Source organism: Macrobrachium nipponense, chromosome 8, assembly GCF_015104395.2.
Source record: "Macrobrachium nipponense isolate FS-2020 chromosome 8, ASM1510439v2, whole genome shotgun sequence".
NCBI lineage: Eukaryota > Metazoa > Arthropoda > Malacostraca > Decapoda > Palaemonidae > Macrobrachium > Macrobrachium nipponense.
The window spans coordinates 98,719,133-98,741,408 of record NC_087203.1 but is presented as its reverse complement, the minus strand read 5'-3'; the positions used below and the strand labels follow the sequence as shown (position 1 = coordinate 98,741,408).

General features: G+C 37.3%; 1 protein-coding gene across 7 annotated transcripts in view; it reads left to right on the top strand.

Annotated features, from left to right (window-relative positions):
* Positions 1 to 22,276, top strand: part of LOC135222927 (protein ST7 homolog) — a 77,349-nt gene that overhangs the window by 31,036 nt on the left and 24,037 nt on the right. For 3 of the 7 annotated variants that reach the window (XM_064261368.1, XM_064261369.1, XM_064261370.1), the window contains 4 exons: positions 15,136 to 15,218; positions 18,140 to 18,296; positions 18,487 to 18,657; positions 18,795 to 19,028. In XM_064261368.1, coding sequence (XP_064117438.1) covers positions 15,136 to 15,218; positions 18,140 to 18,296; positions 18,487 to 18,657; positions 18,795 to 19,028 — 645 coding nt within the window. Of the gene's footprint in view, positions 1 to 798; positions 853 to 13,683; positions 14,118 to 15,135; positions 15,219 to 18,139; positions 18,297 to 18,486; positions 18,658 to 18,794; positions 19,029 to 22,276 lie in introns of those variants that run through there. The other 4 variants (XM_064261364.1, XM_064261366.1, XM_064261365.1 and 1 more) reach the window with 4 other exon arrangements.

Sequence of the window (22,276 nt, the reverse complement as noted above, 5' to 3'; positions counted from 1 at the left end):
ATGTTTGATGTCTGTTTCAATTGTCCTCTTGCCCTTTGAGAATTCTAAAGAAGAGTCGCCACATTTTCTTTTTTGCCATAAAACATCAACTAATTATGAAGAGATAATGATGAATTGTGAGAATTGCGCTTTTGGTGTTCTTGTCATTTCTCGTCGAGTTGGCAACTCCCGGGAAGACCTGGTTGACCTGATCTGATGAGGTACTCCACTTCACTCCATATGTCAGCTGTGGCTAAAGACGCACTTAATGGGCGTTAATGTATATGTCAGTTGATGCCAGGAATAGAAGGTGTTAAGTGAAAGCAGCCCGCGATGTAACGAGTGGAAGGGAGGGCGTTGCGGTTATCATAAAGTAAACAAGGCAGAAGTTGGAGGTGGGTGTCTGGTGTTACTTCGACGGGCGGGGGTGGTGCAGGGGAGGGGCAGAGACGGACGATAGCAGGGGGAAGGGTGTGGGGGGTGGGGAGGAGTAGGAGATAGTAGGGGGAGGAGTAGGCTGATATTAATGGGGTCTAAGGGTGGGAAGTCAGGGTGCCAGTGCCACTACAGTTGGTTCCATCGTTGCCGCATCACGTTTTTCATAAATCCCAAAATGCTCTCCTTCAGAGTTAAGTTAATCGTAATCAAAGTTTATGTAAAAGCCTTTTAAGAATTGAATTCTATCATTGAGGGGCCCTTCTGAATTTTAAGGAGATGAAAAGTGCAATCTAAGCGTCTTGAAGCAATGGAAAAGTTCGCGCGTGATTGGTAACACCGTCCGATACAGACAAACTTCAGATATCAAGAGTGTGTGTTCGCAGTTTACGTCGTGACGTGAGTGGACGGGGTCTGACGTTAGTGAGCGGGAAGGTGGTAACGATGATGATGATGATCATTCGAATTGACGAACTCCGTTTTCGTGTCTTTTTTTTTTTCACGAGTTCGTTGTCGTATAGTGACAATCGTGAAATTGTAAAGAACACAGGACTTGACAGTTCGTTCGCCATTGTGTTACTGTTTATTGTTGTTACTACGGTTTCTTTTCGCGTTATTTATTGTGCTTGAAGCATAAGTGGAAGTTAGTGGAATGTTTATACATACCCAGAGTGCAAGATAATTTTACTACTATGTTATGTTTAGTGACTTCATAATGTAACATTCCTCTTGGTGCGTCATATTAATCAGTCTGTTAAGTATTCTTCACACTTTCTGATAAATTATATTTATAGAATATTTCAGAAGATCATCACCGGTAATGTAATTCATTTGTGAAGTTATTTCATTCTTACATTTCTGAGAACGCAACCAACGTTGCACTATCACTTGCACAGGAAGAGCGAGGATTGATGAGAATAGAAATTTGGTGATAATGGATAAGAAGGCTTCGGAAGGGATGCGATGAGATGCCTCTTGAGAATGACTGACGGAGTATAGAAGAGTTCATCATCATAATCATTGAAGAATAGAGTGGCAGACTGACCCCCCCCCCTTTTTTTTTTTATTTTTTTTTTATTTAATTTACTATCGTTTTTATCAACTTCATCGTCAGAAAATGTTTTTGAAATGACGTTTTATGTTTTTATCAGTTCATAACACGGGTGTCGTAAAGATCGGCCTTTTTCCATAATGAATGTTTGTCACTATTGAAGGACGATTGTCATTCATTCTCTGGAATATATATGAAGCAATATACTTACCTATGAAAACTTGAACTTTGCTTAAGTGAATAAGGAAGATCAAAAGCTCTCACAAACATCTGTTGGTTACCCTGTGTTCGAGCCTGTGCTTAGCAACTGTTTTATCTTATACTCTGTGATCTTAGCCGGCATAATCCTCCCCCCATCCCCTTCCCCCTCCCCCTTCCCCCCATCCTTCATTTGCCATATCCCATTATTGGTTAGCTGATAAATATAATTATTGGCCATCAGGCTTTGGAAAATATAGAATTGCATATGTGGACTCCAAACGTTGAAATGTGGGCACATACTCTGAATATTATACTCGAACATTGTCTCGCTGCATTGTAATATTATTAGATAAATTATGATTGTTGCTGCTGTGGTTTCCTTTGTTGGTGGTTTTGATAATGAGCCGCCTAATTAATTACCAATAAAAAAGCTTGTATTATTATGGTTAGCATTGTGGTCATATATTTACTGATCATTATTCTCATCGGGGCGTTTACCTGGACTAACTTTTGGCAGGTTGGAAATTAAAGCTTCCGAATTCGGAAATCAGTAGGACCGTAGGACCAGAGTGGAGGAAGCTCCCTCCCAAAAGGACCTTGCTGTTCAGTCCAGGAAAAGTTACAGTTTAACGAATAGCTAAATTTCACCTCCTTTATTGCCCCTAGGTTGGTGAGATGTATGTGTGAATATTATTATTATTATTATTATTATTATTATTATTATTATTATTATTATTATTATTATTATTATTAATTATATTGGAGAAACAAATCCACAGTTATGTAAATGTACATATATTTAAATTTTAAAAACTTTAGGGATAGCTTTCGGCTATCCTTAAAGTTTTAAATTGTGGATTTGTTTATCCATTTGAAGACTCGTGCTATTATGAGGCTTTTTAAATTATTATTATTATTTTTTTTTTTATTTTTTTTATTTTTTTTTTTTTTGCTCTATCACAGTCCTTTATCCAATTCGACTGGGTGGTATTTATAGTGTGGGGTTCCGGGTTGCATCCTGCTCCTTAGGAGTCCATCACTTTTCTTACTATGTGTGCCGTTTCTAGGATCACACTCTTCTGCATGAGGCCCGGAGCTACTTCAGCCTCTAGTTTTTTCCAGATTCCTTTTCAGGGATCTTGGGATCGTGTCTAGTGCTCCTATGATTATGGGTGGGTACGATTTCCACTGGCATATCCCAATATCCTTCCTTATTTCTATTTTCAGATCTTGATACTTATCCCTTTTTTCCCTCTCTTTCTCTTCAACTCTGGTGTCCCATGGTATTGCGACATCAATGAGTGATTACTTTCTTCTTGACTTTGTCAATCACCGTCACGTCTGGTCTGTTTGCACGTATCACCCTATCCGTTCTGATACCATAGTCCCAGAGGATCTTTGCCTGATCGTTTTCTATCACTCCTTCAGGTTGGTGCTCGTACCACTTATTACTGCAAGGTAGCTGATGTTTCTTGCACAGGCTCCAGTGGAGGGCTTTGCCACTGAATCATGCCTCTTTTTGGACTGGTTCTGTGCAAGTGCCGGGCATTCACTTGCTATGTGGTTTATGGTTTCATTTTTCGTATTGCACTTCCTACATATGGGAGAGATGTTATTTCCGTCTATCATACTTTTGAACATATCTGGTTCTTAGGGCCTTGATCTTGGTGCCGCTGTTATCATTCCTTCAGTTTTTCTTCTTGAGCTCCTCCCCTCTGTAGCCATTGCCAATTGTCATCGCTGGCTAGTTTCTTTAGTCTGTCTCATGTATTGTCCGTGCATGTTTGTTGTGCCAGTCCTCTGTTCTTTTCTGTCCTTTCTCCTGTCTCTGTATATTTCTGGGTCTTCGTCTACTTTTATTAGTCCTTCTTCCCATGCACTCTTTAGCCACTCGTCTTCACTGGTTTTCAGATATTGCCCCAGTGCTCTGTTTTCGATGTTGACGCAGTCCTCTATACCTTGTAGTCCTCTCCCTCCTTCCTTTCGTGTTATGTATAGTCCTGTCCGTATTTGCTCTTGGGTGTAGTGCTTTGTGTATTGTCATTTGTTTCCTGATTTTCTGAATCTATGCTGCGGAGTTCTGCCTTCGTCCATTCCACTATTCCTGCGCTGTATCTGATTACTGGCACTGCCCATGTGTTTATGGCTTTTTATCATATTTCCGGCGTTGAGGTTTTTTTGACTTGAGTATCGCCTTGAGTCTCTGCATACATTCTTTCCTGATCGTGTCCTTCATCTTTGGTGTTTTATATCCTCCTCCTTCCATTATTCCCAGGTATTTGTATCCTGTCTCATCTATGTGTTTGATGTTGCTCCCATCTGGTAGCTTTATCCCTTCAGTTCTCGTTACTTTGCCTTTTGTATGTTGACTAAGGCGCATTTTTCTATTCCAAATTCAAACATCCTGATGTCCCCAGATATAATCCTTACAGTCTGGATTAGGGTATCTATTTCCTTGATGCTCTTACCATACAGCTTGATGTCGTCCATGAACATCAGATGGTTGATTTTGTTGCCTCTTTTTCTTGAGTTGGTACCCGGCATCCATCTTCTGTAGTACTTTTGTCATGGGAATCATGGCTACTACGAAGAGTAGTGGGGACAGTGAGTCGCCCTGGAAGATCCCTCTCCTGATATTAACCTCTGCTAGTCTTATTCCAGAGCTTGTAAGTATTGTATTCCAGTTGCGCATTGTATTTTTGAGGAAGCTGATGGTATTTTCCTCTGCCCCATATATTTTCAGGCATTCTATTAGCCATGTGTGTGGTATCATGTCGAAGGCTTTCTTATAGTCTATCCATGCCATGCTTAGGTTGGTTTTTCCTTCTCCTACTGTTCTTCATTACCATTTTGTCTATCAGGAGCTGGTCTTTTGTGCCCCTACACTTCCTTCTGCAGCCTTTCTGTTGGTGGGGGTGGTGGTGTTAGTCTCCTCTAGGTAATTGTATAGCCTTTCACTGATGATACCTGTTAGTAACTTCCACATTATTGGTAGGCAGGTGATAGGCCTGTAGTTACTGGCTATATTTCCCTTACTCTTGTCTTTTTGTACTAAGGATGTTCTTCCTGTGGTCATCCATTTGGGTGCTTGGTGATTTGAGATACAATGCTGGAGTTGTTCTGCTATTCGTGGGGTGTAGGGCCTTGAAGTTTTTTGAGCCAGTATCCATGGACTTCATCGGGACCTGGGGCTTTCCAGTTTGGCATTTTCTTTAGTTGGTGTCTGACTGTGTCTGTCGTGATGTCTGTGAATCTTTGTTTTATTCTCCCTGTTTCTTCTTCCTTGACTTCCTGGAGCCATGTTTGCATGTTTGTTGTGTGATACCGGATTGCTCCATATGTTTTCCCAGAGTCTCTTACTTGGTTCGGCTTCAGGAATTTCTCTGGTGGTTGTCTTCCCTCTTAGTTGGCTGTATAGTCTTTTCTGGTTGGTTCCGAATAGTTTTGTTCTGTTGGTATCCCTTATTCCTGTTCATGTACCGTTGGATCTTGTGTGCTTTGGCCTTAAGCCTCTGTTTTACATCTTCTATTGTGTTGTTTAGTCCCCTCTCTTGTACTTTGTATTTCTCGTTGAGTTCCTCCCTTGTTTTCTTGCTTCTTAGCCTTTTTTCTGCCATCTCTTTCAGTTTACTCAAGTCAGATCTCATCACCATGATTTGCTTTTCCAGGCGCCTTTTCCAAGGAGGTTGCTGTTTTGGTTTCTGTTGGGTTGGTTGTGACGGTGGTGTTGGTGTTCGAATCCCCATCAGTTCTGCTACTAATCTTGCTCCTGCATATGTCAAGTTATTTGTTTCTGTGATACTGGTGGTGGTGTATTAGGCCCATTATTTCATTGACCTCACTTGTTTTTCTCCCTTAATTTCTTGTTGTTGTAAGCTTTCATGGAGGGGATTTTTGTTCTCTCTGTATCTGGCTCCATCCATTGTCTAATCGTTTTCTACCATTCCGTCCTCTCTGTTACTTCGTCGGTGTTTCTTCGTGTGTCGTTGTTTGATACCTCATCCTCCCTGTCGTCTTCTGTGGCATCGTCTCTCAGTTCGTCTACGTGTAATTCGTTGTCGTGTGACATTTCCCTTTCCAGTTCTTCTCTTTCTGTTGGGGAGAGCCAGTTCTTTTTCTTTATGTTCCTTACTTGGTCTGCCAGCCTCTGCTCTGTTTGGGGGGTGTTATTCCTCTCATTCCAGATGTTGACCAATCTTCTTCTATATCCTCTCTCCGTCGGGTTGCTTCTGATGTAGCATCTCCATATTTCCTTATTTTCTTCTCTTGTCCATTTCTTCCTTTTTGCCTCTGTAGCTCCAGTCTCAGGCTGTTGATTACTGTCGTTGTGGTGATCAGTTGCTGGATGACGACCTCCAAGTACCCTGACCGTCTTCCCCTACATTGGGTTGAATACCTGGTTGCCGGACGAAGCTCCTCTGTTGCCAGAGGTTCCATTTACGTCGTTGTCGTTTATTCCTTCATTTCTTTCCATCATTGCTGAGTTTTGCTATTTAACCCATAGCTGGATCCTACCCCATCAGGGATAGGTACTCATTTCAGCTGAGTAGACTGAGGAAATTATGGTAAAGATCCTTTCCCAAGGAATCAACGCCGAGGAGAGCGGTCACCCATCCAACGACTGACCAGCCCCAATGTTGCTTAACTTGACTTAAGTCTATTGACGACCTATTATTATTATTATTATTATTATTATTATTATTATTATTATTATTATTATTATTATTATTCAGTTGAAAATGGCTTGGCAACACTTCGATGAAAATAACTTCAAGTAATGTATGTTGGGAGTCAAAGTTGCTTAGTGTTTTCCTTGATGTTGTTGTTCTCTCCAGTCGAGATTTCCGTTTCTTCCATAGTTGTTGTTGTTGTTACTCTCTTGAGTTAAAATGTTTCCCAGATGTTGTTGCTCTCTTGAGTTAAAATGTTTCCTATGTTGGTGCTTTCTTGAGTTAAAATGTTTTGCAGATGTTGCCCTTTTAGAGGTAAAATGTTTCCCAGATGTTGTTGCTCGCCTGAGTAAAAATTGTCGAGTGCTCCCAGTTGTTGTTGTTGTTGCTCTCTGAGTCAAAATGACTGTTGCTCTCTATGAGATAATTGTCGAGTTTTTCCCGGATGTGGTAGCTACTCTCTTGAGTCCAATTGGTTGAGTGTTCCATGGTGGTTGTTGCTCTCAGGGGTCCAGATTGCTGCTTGTTTTTTAGATGATGCTCTTCGGAGTCTAAATTGCTGCCGAGTTTTCCATAGCTCTTGTTGCTCTCTAGAGTCAAAATGACTGAGTGTTTCATAGATGTATTGTTGCTATTTATTTTCCCTCTTTTTGGACGAATTAACTTTAATTTCAACTTTATCTATTGTTGCATTTTCCATTTATATTTAGACGATACCCTGTTTTATATATATTTTTGGTCTGTATTTAACTAATGGAATCCCAGCCCCGGAATACAAACGGGATTGGAGATTAAGTAAAAAAAAAACAAAAAAAAAAAAAGAAATTAAAAAAAGTGTGATAAAACTGGTGCACATTTCGCGTTCCCAAGACACGACTCTTACCTAACGTGGTTTTTCCTGTATCCCGTTGTTATAGAAAATATCTATAGTTTTTATGTAATGCTTGACCCAAGGTATGGTCCGCCCCTCCCCGGCCCAAACAGCATATTTGGTATTATTGGTATTGTTGTTCCGGTGTTATCGATACTCAGTTTTGTCTAATCATTAAAATGGCTTCCGTGCCGTGACCCTTTTCACGAGGTCATTGACCCCCAAAGCGATGCTTGAACGAAACCTTTTCTTGGTGGATCGCAAACTGTCCTTGATTAGAGTTAAATGCTGATTGAGTCATCTGTTAGTTAATTACTTCTCTCCAAAGGTGATTCAGAGTGAGTGCATCCTTGCGCCATCTATTGGCTAATTGCTTTTGCCTTGATGACAAGGCTTGCAGCTTAAGAGGAGTTATATAATAGCCTCTTGAAATATTGGTTAAGGGGGCTGGATTATGTGAAGGTGTGTGTGGGCTGATAGCTATAGTCTGTAATCGTACGTGACTAATCTCACACACACACACACACACACACACACACACACACACACACACACACACACACACACTGAATATTCGCAGTGTATCAGAATTAGTTTACCAGAGTTTAGAACCCAGCCTGAGACTGGGTGAGAATGACGTGGCTTTAGCTGTCAAGTGGTTCAAGTATTTCCGACGTTGTATACTGTTATTTTCAGAGTTCAGGGCTTCTAAGAATTTAGGCAGTTGCTTGCGTCTGTCCTCGTAAACGGGAAATCCATTATATCAGTCACAGCTGAGGAAAACAATTTGGACCCGAAAAAAAAAAAAAAAAAAAAAAAAAAACGTTGATATGAGCCGTGAATGGGTAACTTAGAAATTACACATTTGTATGAAAAGCAGTGGCCAAGTAAATTGTGTTAGTTTATTCATCGCAAGTAAATCTCATGTAGACTGAAGCAATGACGTTCTTAGGTTGTCATGGAAGTCATGCATTACAAATGTTTATGTGCGTGACTTTTAGGAGATATAATCCTGAACTATTTGTCAGCGAAGCATCCTTTAAAACTTGTAAGTTTTATGAAATTCTGTCAAAATTATATTTAAAAATGTGCAAAATTATAGGAATTTTTAATTCTGGATGAACAGTTGTTAAATTGTATTATTTTCGTCCTTTAAAAATGACGGAATCCTTCACGCCTTTTGCCGATCATTTTTTCAAAATAAGAATGCAAATTTGTTCAGAAATCCTAACGGGGAAGACAACAGTATTATTCGGAAGTCTGATATGTAGCCTATGCGTTGTTCATACACACATTTTATGTATATTCCGTATTTACCTGTCAGACGTACACTGTGCAGACATACCTGAATACAGGTTGTCATGTTTAAAAGGCAAGTTGAACACCTGTTGATTCACATGGAATTCCTTGGCTTTTGTCGATACCACATGTGAACGAATAAAAAAAGGCTTATTTTTAAACGCTGAGTCATAACACGTAATCCTGTCTGTTGCTGTATTTATTTGGTGTAATTGTTCTCTGTTAAATTCTTCACAAACCCAGGAGTCGTTGGGTTTTTGAAATGACTAATAAATGCTTTTTAGTTTTCCGAAAAGAAATTTTGTTCCGGCTTTGTCTGTCCATCCCCACTTTTCATTGTCTGCACTTTTTCTGTCCGCCTTCAGATCTTAAAAACTGCAGGGACTAGAGGGCTTCAAATTGGTATGTTGATCATCCACCCTCCAATCATTAAACATACCAGATTGCAGCCTTCTAACCTCTGTAGTTTTCATTTTATTTGAGGTTAAAGTTAGCCATAATCATGCGTCTGGCTACGACATAGGTCAGGCCACCACCAGGCCGTGGTTAAAGTTTCATGGGCCGCCGCTCATCCAGGATTATACCGAAATCACCGAAAGGTAGATCTATTTTCGGTGGTCGTGATTATACGATGTAACAGAAAACTCGATTCTGCGGCGCAATCGAGATTTTACTTGTTAGTTATTGCTGACCGAAATTTGGTAGGATTGTATAAGTGTTTTTTATCTACTTTTAGATGTCTTCTTTTGAGGCATATCATCACTGAAAAACTATTAGTTTGGGAACCACTTTTTTTTTCGTGTTAACTTAGGTTTTAGAGAGCACAGACTGTACATCTGGTTCGGCTTCATATAAATTTTGAGAAGCTTTCCCATTATAACATAGTCATTTCTTCTTGAGTTTTGAATATTACGATTAGATTTATTATAGCTTTTATTAGAATTTCTTTCTGAGTTTACTTTCCTAAGTGTATTTTCATGGGTTATGTATTGCAGATTTTTCTTTTGAGTTTAGTCTTTAGAATTTCATTTATATTGAGCAGTTTATCATTCGTTTTCTTTTGGGTTTGGATTCTGCCTTTAAATTCTACATCTTAGAATTACGGGACTTTAGAGAGTATAATGTGACATTATATCGAACTTGGTTAATTGTATTTTCTTTTGAATTTACAAAGTAGAGATCCGTAGTAGCTTTCCTTTGTAGAAGCTTCCCTTTTCGTGCTTGCAGGTACCATCCTCGTTTGAGTTACATTGTAGGATTTGTTTTTGAGTTTTTCTTGTAATTATATCATGTCTCCTTTTTGTGAGTAGATTGTGTAGAAGTACCTTTGGCATTACCTTCCTAGAATTTCCTTCAACATTTGCATAGAACATTTGTTCAGGTTTATTTGCATTATAGAATTTTCGTTTGAATTTGAATTTCCTTCAGTTGAGTTTGCATTGCGGTGTATAAACGGGAGTAGCAAACCCTTTTGATTGTTTTGTCAGGTTTCCAAAATGAATCGATCGTATAGAAATAAAGATTTTGAAAAAAAACAATAACAAAACTAGAGTTTATTTTCCGTGCATTACTGTATAGCATGAATATTAAAGTTTTGGACAATTAGTTTTATCGATTTCCTGCATCAGAAACTGAAGGTCAACAGCAGCATAAATATTCTGATATTAGTGTCCTTGCTGGAGGGTTATTTTTGTGCATAATTTGTTTCATTACTTATTGCCTCTTCAGTCAACATGCCAATCTTTGTTGTCCTGATAGGCTTAGTATAAGGTAGTATCTGATTTATGTACCAGCAAATTGGTGTTCTTCCAAAAAGGGGATCTGTGAAACAAACATTTACGCGATTCGGCGTGTCCGTCTGTCTGTCTGTCTGTCTGTTAGTATGGTTGGCTTTAGGTATAATGGGAATTGCCTTCGCATTGTTTGGTATAACTGGTTACCCTTTCCACTGTGCCATATTCATTTATGCAGATGTGTTAGAATGTATGTGCATTCGATTGTGATTGTTTGCGCATGAAACCTTACAAATACATTCTTTTGTTGTCGCCTTTTTATTTGACATATATTAGTAGTGTTTACAAGGTTGTTTACTTACTACTGATGAAGGTGATAAGAGCGGAGTAATCTCTCTCTCTCTCTCTCTCTCTCTCTCTCTCTGTGAACGACTGAACGATGGTCAAGATGGAGTTTAGAGGTTACATTTATCATGGCCGGATTTTGAGTGGGAGTAAATGTTGTGGAAGGGCGGTCGTTTACTTTTATTGATTCTTGTTTATATTTGATTTTAGGACGAAAACTATTGTCATTTTTGTCGTTGTAACATTTCGGAGTTTGAGTCGAGTTATCGTTGATGCAGTCAATGATACTGATGATCAATTTTTTGTGTCTAACTTCCGGGGTCCTTTTTGGTATCGTAATGACACTTAGTTATTATAACTTAGATACTTTTGCATGAATATTGAAAGTCGTGTGCAGTCTCCACGTCACTACTTGTCGTTTGAACTCAAACACTGTCGTCGACCAGATTTGGTTTCTGGTGGAGCCATTAAGGTCATAAACGAAACACCTGGTCCTCCTCACCAGCTTTTAGTTTGTATCTTTATTTGTAAACAAGAGGGGGAATGTTCCCTGCGTCGTGTGTTATGCAGAGGGAGTTACTATACGACGCCAGTTGTGTTATGAGATGGACTGCAGATTGTGGTGAACTAAATATACTGGATATAATTGGCAACTCAGATGAACCCATTACTGATATGCGAGTCAAGATTCGTCCTTTTGCTATTGTTTTGCTTAATATGCTTTGTGATTTGTCGTCTTTCATTGTTTAGCATTGGATTAATCAAGAACAGGGACGTTCCCAAGTCGTAAATGTGGAAATACAAAGAAATGTGGAAATACAAATAAACAAACACTTTTCGTAATACATGATATGAGGGGAAGGTTGAATAGCTTACACTACATGTCAGATTGTGTGGATTCGACGACATTTTATGAAAGGATGCACGCCATAAAGTACCCAGATAAATGTCCCCAAATCGAAGAAGGTTAAAAAGATAACCGATTACGTGTTGCAGACTTGAGCGAGCATGTGTCACAGAAGAGCCCGAGCTCCTCACACCTGTCAGCTGGGATTACTGGTGCTGTTGCTGTTGCTGTTGCTGTTACTGTTACTGCTGCTGCTGCTGCTCCTTCGTGGTTGTGCGCATGTAGTGTTTACGTCCGTAAAGCGTTGGAAGAGGGGTCATGAAGTTCGAACATTAACAATCGAGATTGTAATATTTAAGAGAGAGAGAGAGAGAGAGAGAGAGAGGAGAGAGATGATGAGAGAGAGAGAGAGAAGAGACAGTTAACCATTTCTGACACACACGCTATATATATATATATATATATATCTATATATATATATATATATATATATATATATATATATATATATATATATGATGAAAGACAGAAAACTTAACCAAAGGTGGAATTCTAGAATCTGTTTGTAAGGTCAGGGGAAAGCATAAGATAAGCTAAAGAGAAAAATAATTAAAGAAGATAGAGAAAGACATCACTAATTACATCAACAGATTTTGGAATTTTTATTAAAATAAAGAAGTCCTAAAACCTACAATATTAATGGAGAATTTCAAAGTAGATAGATGCACAATTTAAAGATAAACGTCTTTCATATATATAATAATATAACTTCTGATACCATACACACATTTGTTTACAATATTCATATGATACATATATGTTATATATATGTATGTATACATACATACATATAATATATGATATATATATATATATATATATATATATATATATATATATATATATATATAATATATATATATATATAATATATTGTAAGCAAATGTGTGTATGGTATCAGGAGAGATTTATATTATTATATGAAAGATGTTTATTGTTAAATTGTATATCTATCTACTGTGAAATTCTCCATTAATGTTCTAGGTTTTAGTACTTTTTTTTAACATTCCACCTTCTGTTGATGCGGTTAGTGAGGTCTTTATCTTTTTTAATTGATTTTTTACAGCTTATGCTTTCTCATATCTGTACAAACAGGTTCTAGATCCCATCTTTATTTAAGTTTTCTGTTTTTTTATATAATTTTTTGTAAGATTGAGACAATCACTTCTCTTAGGCGGGACTGCAGAATTTTTTTATATATTTGTCAATTGTCAATTTTCTGCACCATGGCTAGATAAGCATGGACCAAAATTCTGAGAATTTAAGTATTGTTGACATATTCGCTGACAATTTCAGGAAATTTTTTCTACTACATTGCAACCTGTAGAGTGTCTGAACTGCCAGTTATTTGTTTTATTTTCACATTCGGAAACAATCAGAATTTAAGTAAATGCTGTGTGGTACCTGCTCATGCAGTAACCACGTTTTGGAAGGTCATGTGTGGCTATATCTAATTTATTTGATATCATAAATGGAAAATAGATAACATGAAAAATTCAGAAAAATTGCTTTATCTAATTTCTTTCAATAACTTGAAGAGACAGCAAGATATAATTTTTTTTCAGATTTGGTATTTTAATGTCAAAATATTTTTTGTTATTAGTGATACATAGATTGCCAGACATAAAATTCACTTCACATATTTGATATCAAGGTCTTATGTATTTTCTTCCAATATTTGCAAACTGGAAATATAGGGATTAATCTGTTTACAGTATATGCATTCTGCATAGTAGAGTATTTCTTTTCTTGAAGTATAAATCATACGAAGTACTGGCTACATAGGCTTACAGTGTCATTCCCATGTTTTGCCCTCATTGCAAAGAACATGCTTACATATATGTAGTGCTTATTTTTGTAGAGATCATTTGTGAATCTGGTAAGTTTTAAGGTAATTTTTTATTTTATTTTAGCCTATACAGAATATAATGAAACCAACAATGATTGGAATATAGTGACATCAGTTAAAATGCTTAATACTGTGCTGTAGCATGTTTTTGTTTTGTGTTCTTCAAGTAGCAAGTTTGCAGAAAGCATATACAGTAGATAGATTCCATAGATTTGTTGCAGTTTTCACTAACTGCAGTATTTGTTAGAAACTTGTGTTTAAGAAAAACAAGATTTTGGCAACCAGTGATACTTGTAAGGAGTATTTTCTGACTGAGAGATTAATTGTAGGTTTTATCTGACAGTTGCAGAAAGTACTCAAATAAAATGGCAATGCATTTTCAAATTGCTTGAAATTCATGATGGATTACCCATGCAAAAACATCTGCTGTGTAGTTTAGAGTTGAAACATATATCATGGGATTGCATCCTGCCCGAATTTTGCGTCAGAGGAGCCTCACTCCTCCCTCAGTCCTTCTCAGGCGAAGTAAAGTCCGACAGGAGGATGAAGTTGATACCCTTACCTGGGCTTTTGGTAGCTGGACTGAGCGAGGCAGGCTTTGCAACTGGCAGGAGTGGAAGTATGGTGGAACACTGAAGGAACTGGAGACAGAAACAAACAGCAAGGATGCTGTCGTCCCAACAACTTACGATGTTATGTCAGTGGTGGCGCATGTCATAATTGGCATGCTGCTATTAATCCTGGCTTTGTCTATGTCATGCTTTACACTCATGTCAGGTACTACATGCATTGAACATGTTACAGTTTTAAAGATGTTTTGTGTCTTAACACATTAAGGATATGATTTGTGACTGAACATTTAAGTGATTACATTCAGCTTAAAATTGGTGTTTTATGGCCTGTTGTTTACAGTAGAAATTCAATATTTTTAGTAATCTTACAGTTGATTTTTCTATATCTGCAGTATATGTACTTTTCTAAAAGTCTCCTCTTCCATTTTGCTGATGTTGTTCAAGCATTCTTGTTTGTGACTAGCTTATAGTTGGTTTAAATGTTTAATAAGTTTCACAACCATAATATTCTTGTTCCTGAAGAGCACCTGTCAAGTTACATAATTTCATAGTATTTAACCCTCTCATGAGATAATTTTCATATTCATGGATAATGTCAAACTAAAGGGTAAAGGGTTAAATACATATATTTGTGGTGTCTCAGAGTATAGTTGGGATGTAATTTAAGTGCTATAGTTTTTTTGGTACTTCACCTTGGCGTAATTAAGTTATCTTTTCTTTAGACATTCAGAAATATTTGGAATTTTTATTTTTAAGGGCTAATCATTACATGAGAAGATTAGGTCCTTGTTTTTTGCATCTTAATTTTCATAAACTACTGTTGACCTCAAGTATTCTATGTACTACTATGGTATCTTTCACAGAGATGGAACTGTGTTTTTATTTTTATTTTGAAAGCAAGAGGCAAGGACAATAACATAAATACTTGGGATGAAACTTGCCTTACCTCAGCTTAAAACCTTTTGCTATTTGAGGAACTTCAGTATTACTGTATGTATTTGCCTCTAGTAAATCATGAAATGGTCAGCAAATAATTCTTTGGAGAACTTCAAAGTGTCTCACACAACTACTGTATCGCCTAGTTCTTTTATGAGACAGATTTTATGAATGAGACAAATTTTATGAATGGTGTAGTAATTAGGATTTTAGTTTTTACATGTCATCTTTCTAAAGGCATGCATAATACAGTATATTATATAATAATGTCTTTCTTTTCTTTGCAGCGACAGTTTTCTTATCAACCTTGACGCCAAAATTTTACGTGGCTCTAACTGGAACGTCATCCCTTATATCAGGTCTGATTTTGGTGAGTGATTTTGTGTGCTTTATTAGTATATATTAAAATTAGATTTAATGTATGGGACTTTGTAGGTATATGTAATTTCGCCTCTTGTCATGGGCGAATAAGTGAGGTTGTCTACCAGTGGTTACCACTGTGAGTGACGTCATGGTGGGTAGTTGGTGTTACCTGGCTGACGTCTGCCTAAGAAGCAATAGCTTGGGGGAGGACTGAAACTGACGACTTTGACTTTTGACTTTGAAATACTATAAACATTTTAAAATTGATTTTTAACCGTATCTAATCCCTCGGGCCAGCCCTAGGAGAGCTGTTAATCAGCTCAGTGGTCTGGTAAAACTAAGATATGCTTAACTTTTAACTGTAACTTGAAAGGGGTTGCTAGATTGGGATCAATTAGATTTGCAAGGGCTTTTGAGCTTTAGTGTGCAGTTACTCATGTGTCAGGGCTTTTCCATAAAATGATTCTTGAAGTCCTTGTAATTTTGTATAAGGAAAGCATCTAACTGGTCTTTAGGTTTCAGACAGCATTAGTGGATATATTTTTAATTTCTGCAAAAAGTAGTCATCAAGTCACTGTTGTCCATTATTTATTGATGTCAGGCACATTATTGGCATATATACTAAGAATAATTAAGTATAGCTGTATAATTTTGTGATAATAGTATGTACTTGTGTTTTGAGTTGGTTCACTGAGTTGAATGTCATACTTCATTGACAACATCCTATAGTCATCCATCCCATTTATATATATATATATATATATATATATATATATATATATATATATATATATATAGATATAAATATATATATAGATTATATATATCTATATAATATAATATATAATATATATATATATCTAAAATAAGGAAAAGGCCATAAAAACACCAAAAATAGACAAAAAGTACTATATTTCAGAGACTGCTGTCTCCCTCTTCAGGTAGATGAATGAGAAAAGTTTACAGAAAAGGTGGTATTTATACCAAGAGGTCCATCCACAAACAAGCCATTTTAAGTCACCCCCGCTGATAATCTTCCTTTAATCTTCTTAAGGGTTGGTTGAATGAAGACGTTGTCGATCGTGTCCGAAATCCATCCTCCTTTTGAGATGTTCATTATCTGCCTCTCTTTTATTAAGGCCGATTCCATCATTTGACTCTTGTACCGGCAGTTGCTGCTATAAATTACATGTGACAAATTCCAGTTTATTCTATGGTTATGTTCATTTATATGGTTGAAAATAGCCGAGTTCTGTTGTCCATACCTAACTGACCGTTTGTGTTGTATTAATCTCTGGGGAAGGGATTTACCTGTAAATCCGATGTAAGATTGGTCACAGTCCTGGTATGGGATTTCGTATACCCCAGAGTCCTTTGGAGATGTCTTTTGTTGGACGTTAATCAGGGATTTGGCTATATCTATATATAGATATAGATATATATAGATATATATATATACAGGCAGTCCCCCAGGTTACGATGGGGTTTCTGTTCTTGAGACGCGCTGTAAGCCGAAAATCGTCGTAAGCCGGAACATCGTCAAAAATCCTAAGAAAACCTTACTTTTAATTTTGGGTGCATTAAAAACTATGTAAACTGCATTCGTATTGCATTTTTCATAAAAAAAACTTCAAATATTGAGTAGTATTTTGCATTTTTGGTGTCATATTTCTTCTGCAAGATCAGCGTTGTAGGCGTCGTAACCCCAGAAATAATTTTTTATGATATAATTGAAAAGTGCCTTAACCTCGCAGCGTCATAAGCCGAACCCGTCGTAACCCGGAGACTGCCTGTGTGTGTGTGTGTGTGTGTGTGTGTGTGTGTGTGTATATATCATTATATATATATATATATATATATATATATATATATATATATATCTATATATATATATATATATATATTTATATTTATAAATAGCATAAAACCAGAAGATGAGAGTAACCAGATAAATGGATCAAATTATTCATGTAAAGGTGTGTGAGTGATATGACAGGAAAAATTACCTTCGTTTTCTTGGCATGTATTTCCTGATATCCATCTATTTCTGCTCTGTACCTTGGGATAGTTATACTTTGTTTGAAAGTAGAGACTTGTGTGTTTTAGACCCCCCATCTTTGTTATGTGTGGAATCAGCATGTAATTCGCTCTAAAAATAAGTTCATTGATGAAGTTAGATTGTCAAGAGTTGCAAAGCTTTGTGATATAGCAGAGGAGAACTTAAATACGTAGTAGTAATTTGTATATAAAAGCTATTGTGTATGTAAGCTTGCTTTTGTACAGTGGACCCCTGCCTATTCAGGGTTCTGGATTTGTGGCTTCACCTATTCATGATTTTTCTGGGGAACATATATCCACATTATTAGTGGGAAATTCGCTTATTCACAGAATTTTTAATAGAGAAATATATTCACTAGTTACTCTATTTTCATATAATTTTTGTGATTACGTAAATGCATTTTGCATGATGAAACTATTAAAATAGTCAGTTAGGGGGGAAGTCTTTGGTGTTTGAACTCTTTAAATAAAGCAGTTATGAGCATTGTTAAAGGGGTCTCACGTATCCATGGATTTAGTAATTCGTGGGGTTGTGGAACCTACCCCCTGCAAATCCTGGTGGTTCACTGTATTGCCAAAATAATTTAATTTTAATCAAGAGCATCAAGAAAAAAGGCATATTGTTGAAATCCCTTCAGGGTTGCTAAGCCTGCAGGTAACTACATTTGTTTGTGGATGAATAATATTTACAAGTGTTTGAGGAAAATTAAACCTTTCCATAAAAGATAATTTGTCATCCTACCAGTGTTTATTCTTTACTTTTAGTATTGATAAATATAGTAACACATTCTGCGGTTTGCTGTAACGAGTGTTACTTGTTAATTTTCTGAACACAGATGTGAAATGAAGTGGATTACAATTTTCTTTCAGATATTTGAGTGGTGGTACTTTCGTAAATATGGAACCTCATTTATTGAGCAAGTATCCCTAAATCACCTAAGTCCGTGGATTGGGGGAGGTGAAAACAATGTTACAGAAAACTCAAACAGTAATTCCAATAACAATAATAACCAGCAAAGTGTTCCAGGTATGCCCTTGGTATAGTAAATTGTAACTTTTCTTAAAATAAAATTGAAGCCAAATCTTGTCAATACTATGTACTATTACAGATATTTGCTATCAAGGTTTTGAAAACTAAATCTGTATTATTTTGTTATTTGGACTTATAAAAACAAAGCTGTGTGCTCAGAAAGATGAGTTTTTTATACCTATTTCAGAATGCAAAGTATGGAGAAATCCACTCAATCTGTTTCGGGGATCCGAATATCAGCGGTTAACGTGGTCAACAAAAAAGGAGCCACTCACGTATTATGATATGAATTTATCGGCACAAGATCACCAGACTTTCTTCACCTGTGAGGCAGATGCGGGAAAACCTGAATATGAAAGTTAGTGCTGATGTTAAAATTTTGTAGAATTTTGAAAGAAATTTTGTAAATTACCATTCAGTGTCAGGACAGTATATGAATAGTATATGGTAAGCAATTATGTTACTATGTGTCCTAATGTAGATATGTGATTATAGTAATGCAGACGGCTTGGAGAGAAAGGAATCCAGAAGTTCGTATCAAGTCGGCAAGATCAGCTCTTGACCTAAATCCAGAATGTGCATCTGCATACATTTTACTAGCAGAAGAAGAATGCACTTCAATAATTGAAGTTGAAAATATGTTGAAAACAGCTCTGAAACATGCTGAAACAAATTACAGAAAATCTAAAGTTACGCAACATCAGAATAGTATCATGGAAGCATTACACAGTAAGTTTTTCACATTTAATTTCATTTTGATAATTGATTAAAAGGAAAATGCAGTTTAATGTGATGGTCATTTGATTATAACAAGTTTCTGACAGACACATTAGGAAAATAGAACTTTGCATTCTAATTTTAAGTTCATTTGAGAAGCTTTTAGTATAGCATAAAGTATTGCTTGTATTTTTATTTTTTTCTCATTGAAGTTTCAAAAAGAATATAATGCATTTTAGTTTACGATGAACCGGCTAATTTATAATTACCAAAATATTCAGAACCTTTGATACAATAGTAGTATTAAGCAGGTAACTTCCCAAGTAAATTACTTAGCTAATGATTATGCTCGCACAGCACCCTAAATTCAAAATTTGCAGTACATAATGTGACTATTGCCGAGAGGGGCCCTGGGTGACAGGCCCTGTCCATTGCAAATGGAAGCACGGAAGTGACAGGAGCCATACGACATCATTCTTATTTTTTGCCGCACAACTGTCAATGTGTCGATCTCTGTCCTCCTGCTTTCCTGAGTTGGTGGTTGTTCTATGCTGAAGTCGGTGACATATTCACTTTAGTATACTCAAGCTGTTGCTTGTTTTGGTTTGCTTTTACAATTAGCTTATTTTCATTTTAGTTTAGCCATGGCTGATTCTAGCACTTCCAGTCTTCACTGTTGTAGTGAAGGCTGTAAGACTAGATTAACAAAGCTTTGTTATGATGCCCATACTATGTGCACTAAGTGTAGGAGACAGGTATTTTTGAGGGAGGTTAATTGTTCTGAATGCAAGGATTAGGATGATAGTAGATGGAAGGAGCTTGAGTCTCATCTTAATAAGCTTGAGAAGAATAGGCTTAGGAAGGCGGCTGTTCATGCCGAAAGTAGGGCCTCTTTGAGTAGAGATTCTTCTAAGCCTAAGACAGACTCCTGTATGGCTCTTCCTTTTACCCCTGGACATAATCTTTCTCCTATCCTTAGTCCTCCTATTTCTTCACATATTCCTACGCTCAGCTCCCGTGTTTCTGACCCCGATGCCGTTCCCTGTCTCAAGCTAAGATTAAATTCTTATTTTGATAAGGAGATTAATTTAGTTGTAAGTTCAGTGCCTGAGATAGGGGTATTCTTTCGTGTCCTTATGGATAAAATTGAAAGAGCTTTTTGTGATAAAGTGTCTCGTGACAAAGTGTTGAGTGATGCGTTAGTGGAGGAGGTGGCTTCCCATCCCATCAGCGCTCCTAGACAAAGGTCACTGTCCAGCTCCCAAATCAATGCACCTGGGAGAAGACATACCAGAGGTCCAAGAGAGGCTGGCGGGGTTTGGCCATGGGTTGCTACCCCTCTTTTGAACCTGGTGCTAAAGCCCAGGCTTTGACAGACTGCCATTGGAAAGGCTTGTTGTTGGATGTTTGCCACTTGTTGTCTAACTCGGATTCAGATACAGACCATGGGCGTCGTAGATGGTTCTTTAATTCATTCCAGCTATTGAAAAGGCACATGGATGACTCAGCTCCTGCTTCTCCACTAACAGTCAAGCGTCAAAGGGACACCTTCGATAAACCTCTTCTGTTGTGCAGCTACGATGAGGATCCCTCTGTTTTCGCCTTTGTTCAGCTGCCTGTACACCCATGAGATTCTCCCTTGTCATTCTTTCCCAAGGATTCAAAGTGCCGGAAACATCTGTCTTGTGTTGCTCGAGCCTGTCTTGTTTCGAGGCATCTGCTCCCAAGAGCCCAGTTCTGGCTCCTGTACTTGCTCCGCATGCCAGACACCTGTTCCTGTACGTCCAGCTGCGGACTCTCAGCTCTTGGCTCCATTTTCTTCAAGACACTATGTTCAGCCTCAGCAATCCTCTCTCGGACGACAAGTTCCTGTCTCGGAATAGGACGACCCCTCTCTTGCACCCATCAAGGATTAGCTGTCGGAGATCTTGAGCTATATTAGGAAAGCTCCTCTCTCTAAGCCTGTTCAAGATTTGCCTTTATCTCTGTCTCCTCGGAGAATGAAGAGGATGCAAACCTGGATGCTTCTCCACCCACTGCTTACAAGTCTCTTCTTCATTTTCTCCTGGGAAATTTTCCCACCTTCTTCATGCCAGCTACTCCATCTTCTCATGCCTCCACCTTCCTTATGACCAGTGTTCAGGAAGAACAAGCTCTCCTTCCCAAGATGGTGCTTTCGTCTTCTAGGAAGGCAAAGAAGACTTTCAACAAATGGCTCTCAATGAAGAGAGAGCAAGGCAAAGTTATGTTTGCCCAACCCTTCTCTCATCTGATCAAGAGAATGTACTGGCCTTATGTAACCAGGGAAGCTCCCTCCCTGGGAGTCGCTGCCTCCTCCTAAGGGGACTTCTCAGGTCTCATTGATTTTGTCTTGTCAGTCAGCCTTTGCTTCAACCAAAGTCGGAGCTGGATCATCTCGTCAAGAATATCTTCAGGGAAGTGCTAAACAAGTTCGTGTCTTGCCACAATGTCTCGATGACACTCGTTGCTCAGTTCCAGCTCAAGAAAAAATGGTTCCCAGACCTTCTTCATCTTCTGGTAGATTTCTGGAGGCTGCACTTCGGGAGGTACCACCAAGTGTTATCCATGCTCATTCAGCCTGTCAGGAAACTCATCAGAGCCAAAGGTTTTTCAAGAGCAGCTGTGGAAGCTATTGCAAAGTGCAGATGCCAGTGTACTTACAATGTCTAACAGTCAAAGAGGGCAGTGTACCATCAATGGTGCTTCAGACATCACATCTTGTCTTCTGAGACATATTTAGCCCAGATTGCAGATTTTGTCCTGTATTTGAAGAATTTTAAGAGCTATTACTCGTCTACTATTAGAGAATACCGAGGGATGCTTTCCTCAGTTTTCAAACATACTTAATGCATTGAATTAGAATAGTCCATTCAACCCACCCACCTTGCAATGTGGGATTCAGCTAAGTAATTAGTACTTGGTAAGTTACTTGTATAAAAATGACATTTTATAGCTATATTATATATATATATAATAATATAATAATTATAATATAATATATTTATATATATATAATATTATTATAGATGATATATTAAGCTATATAATATATTATTATATTATTATATATATTGATTAATATAGATAAGCTATATATAGCTTAATATTATATATAATCTAAGTATTATTCTATATATATAGCTATAGCTATAATAGCTATATATAAATAATATATATTATATATAATATTGAATTATATATAATATATATATTATATATATATATATATATTTATTAAG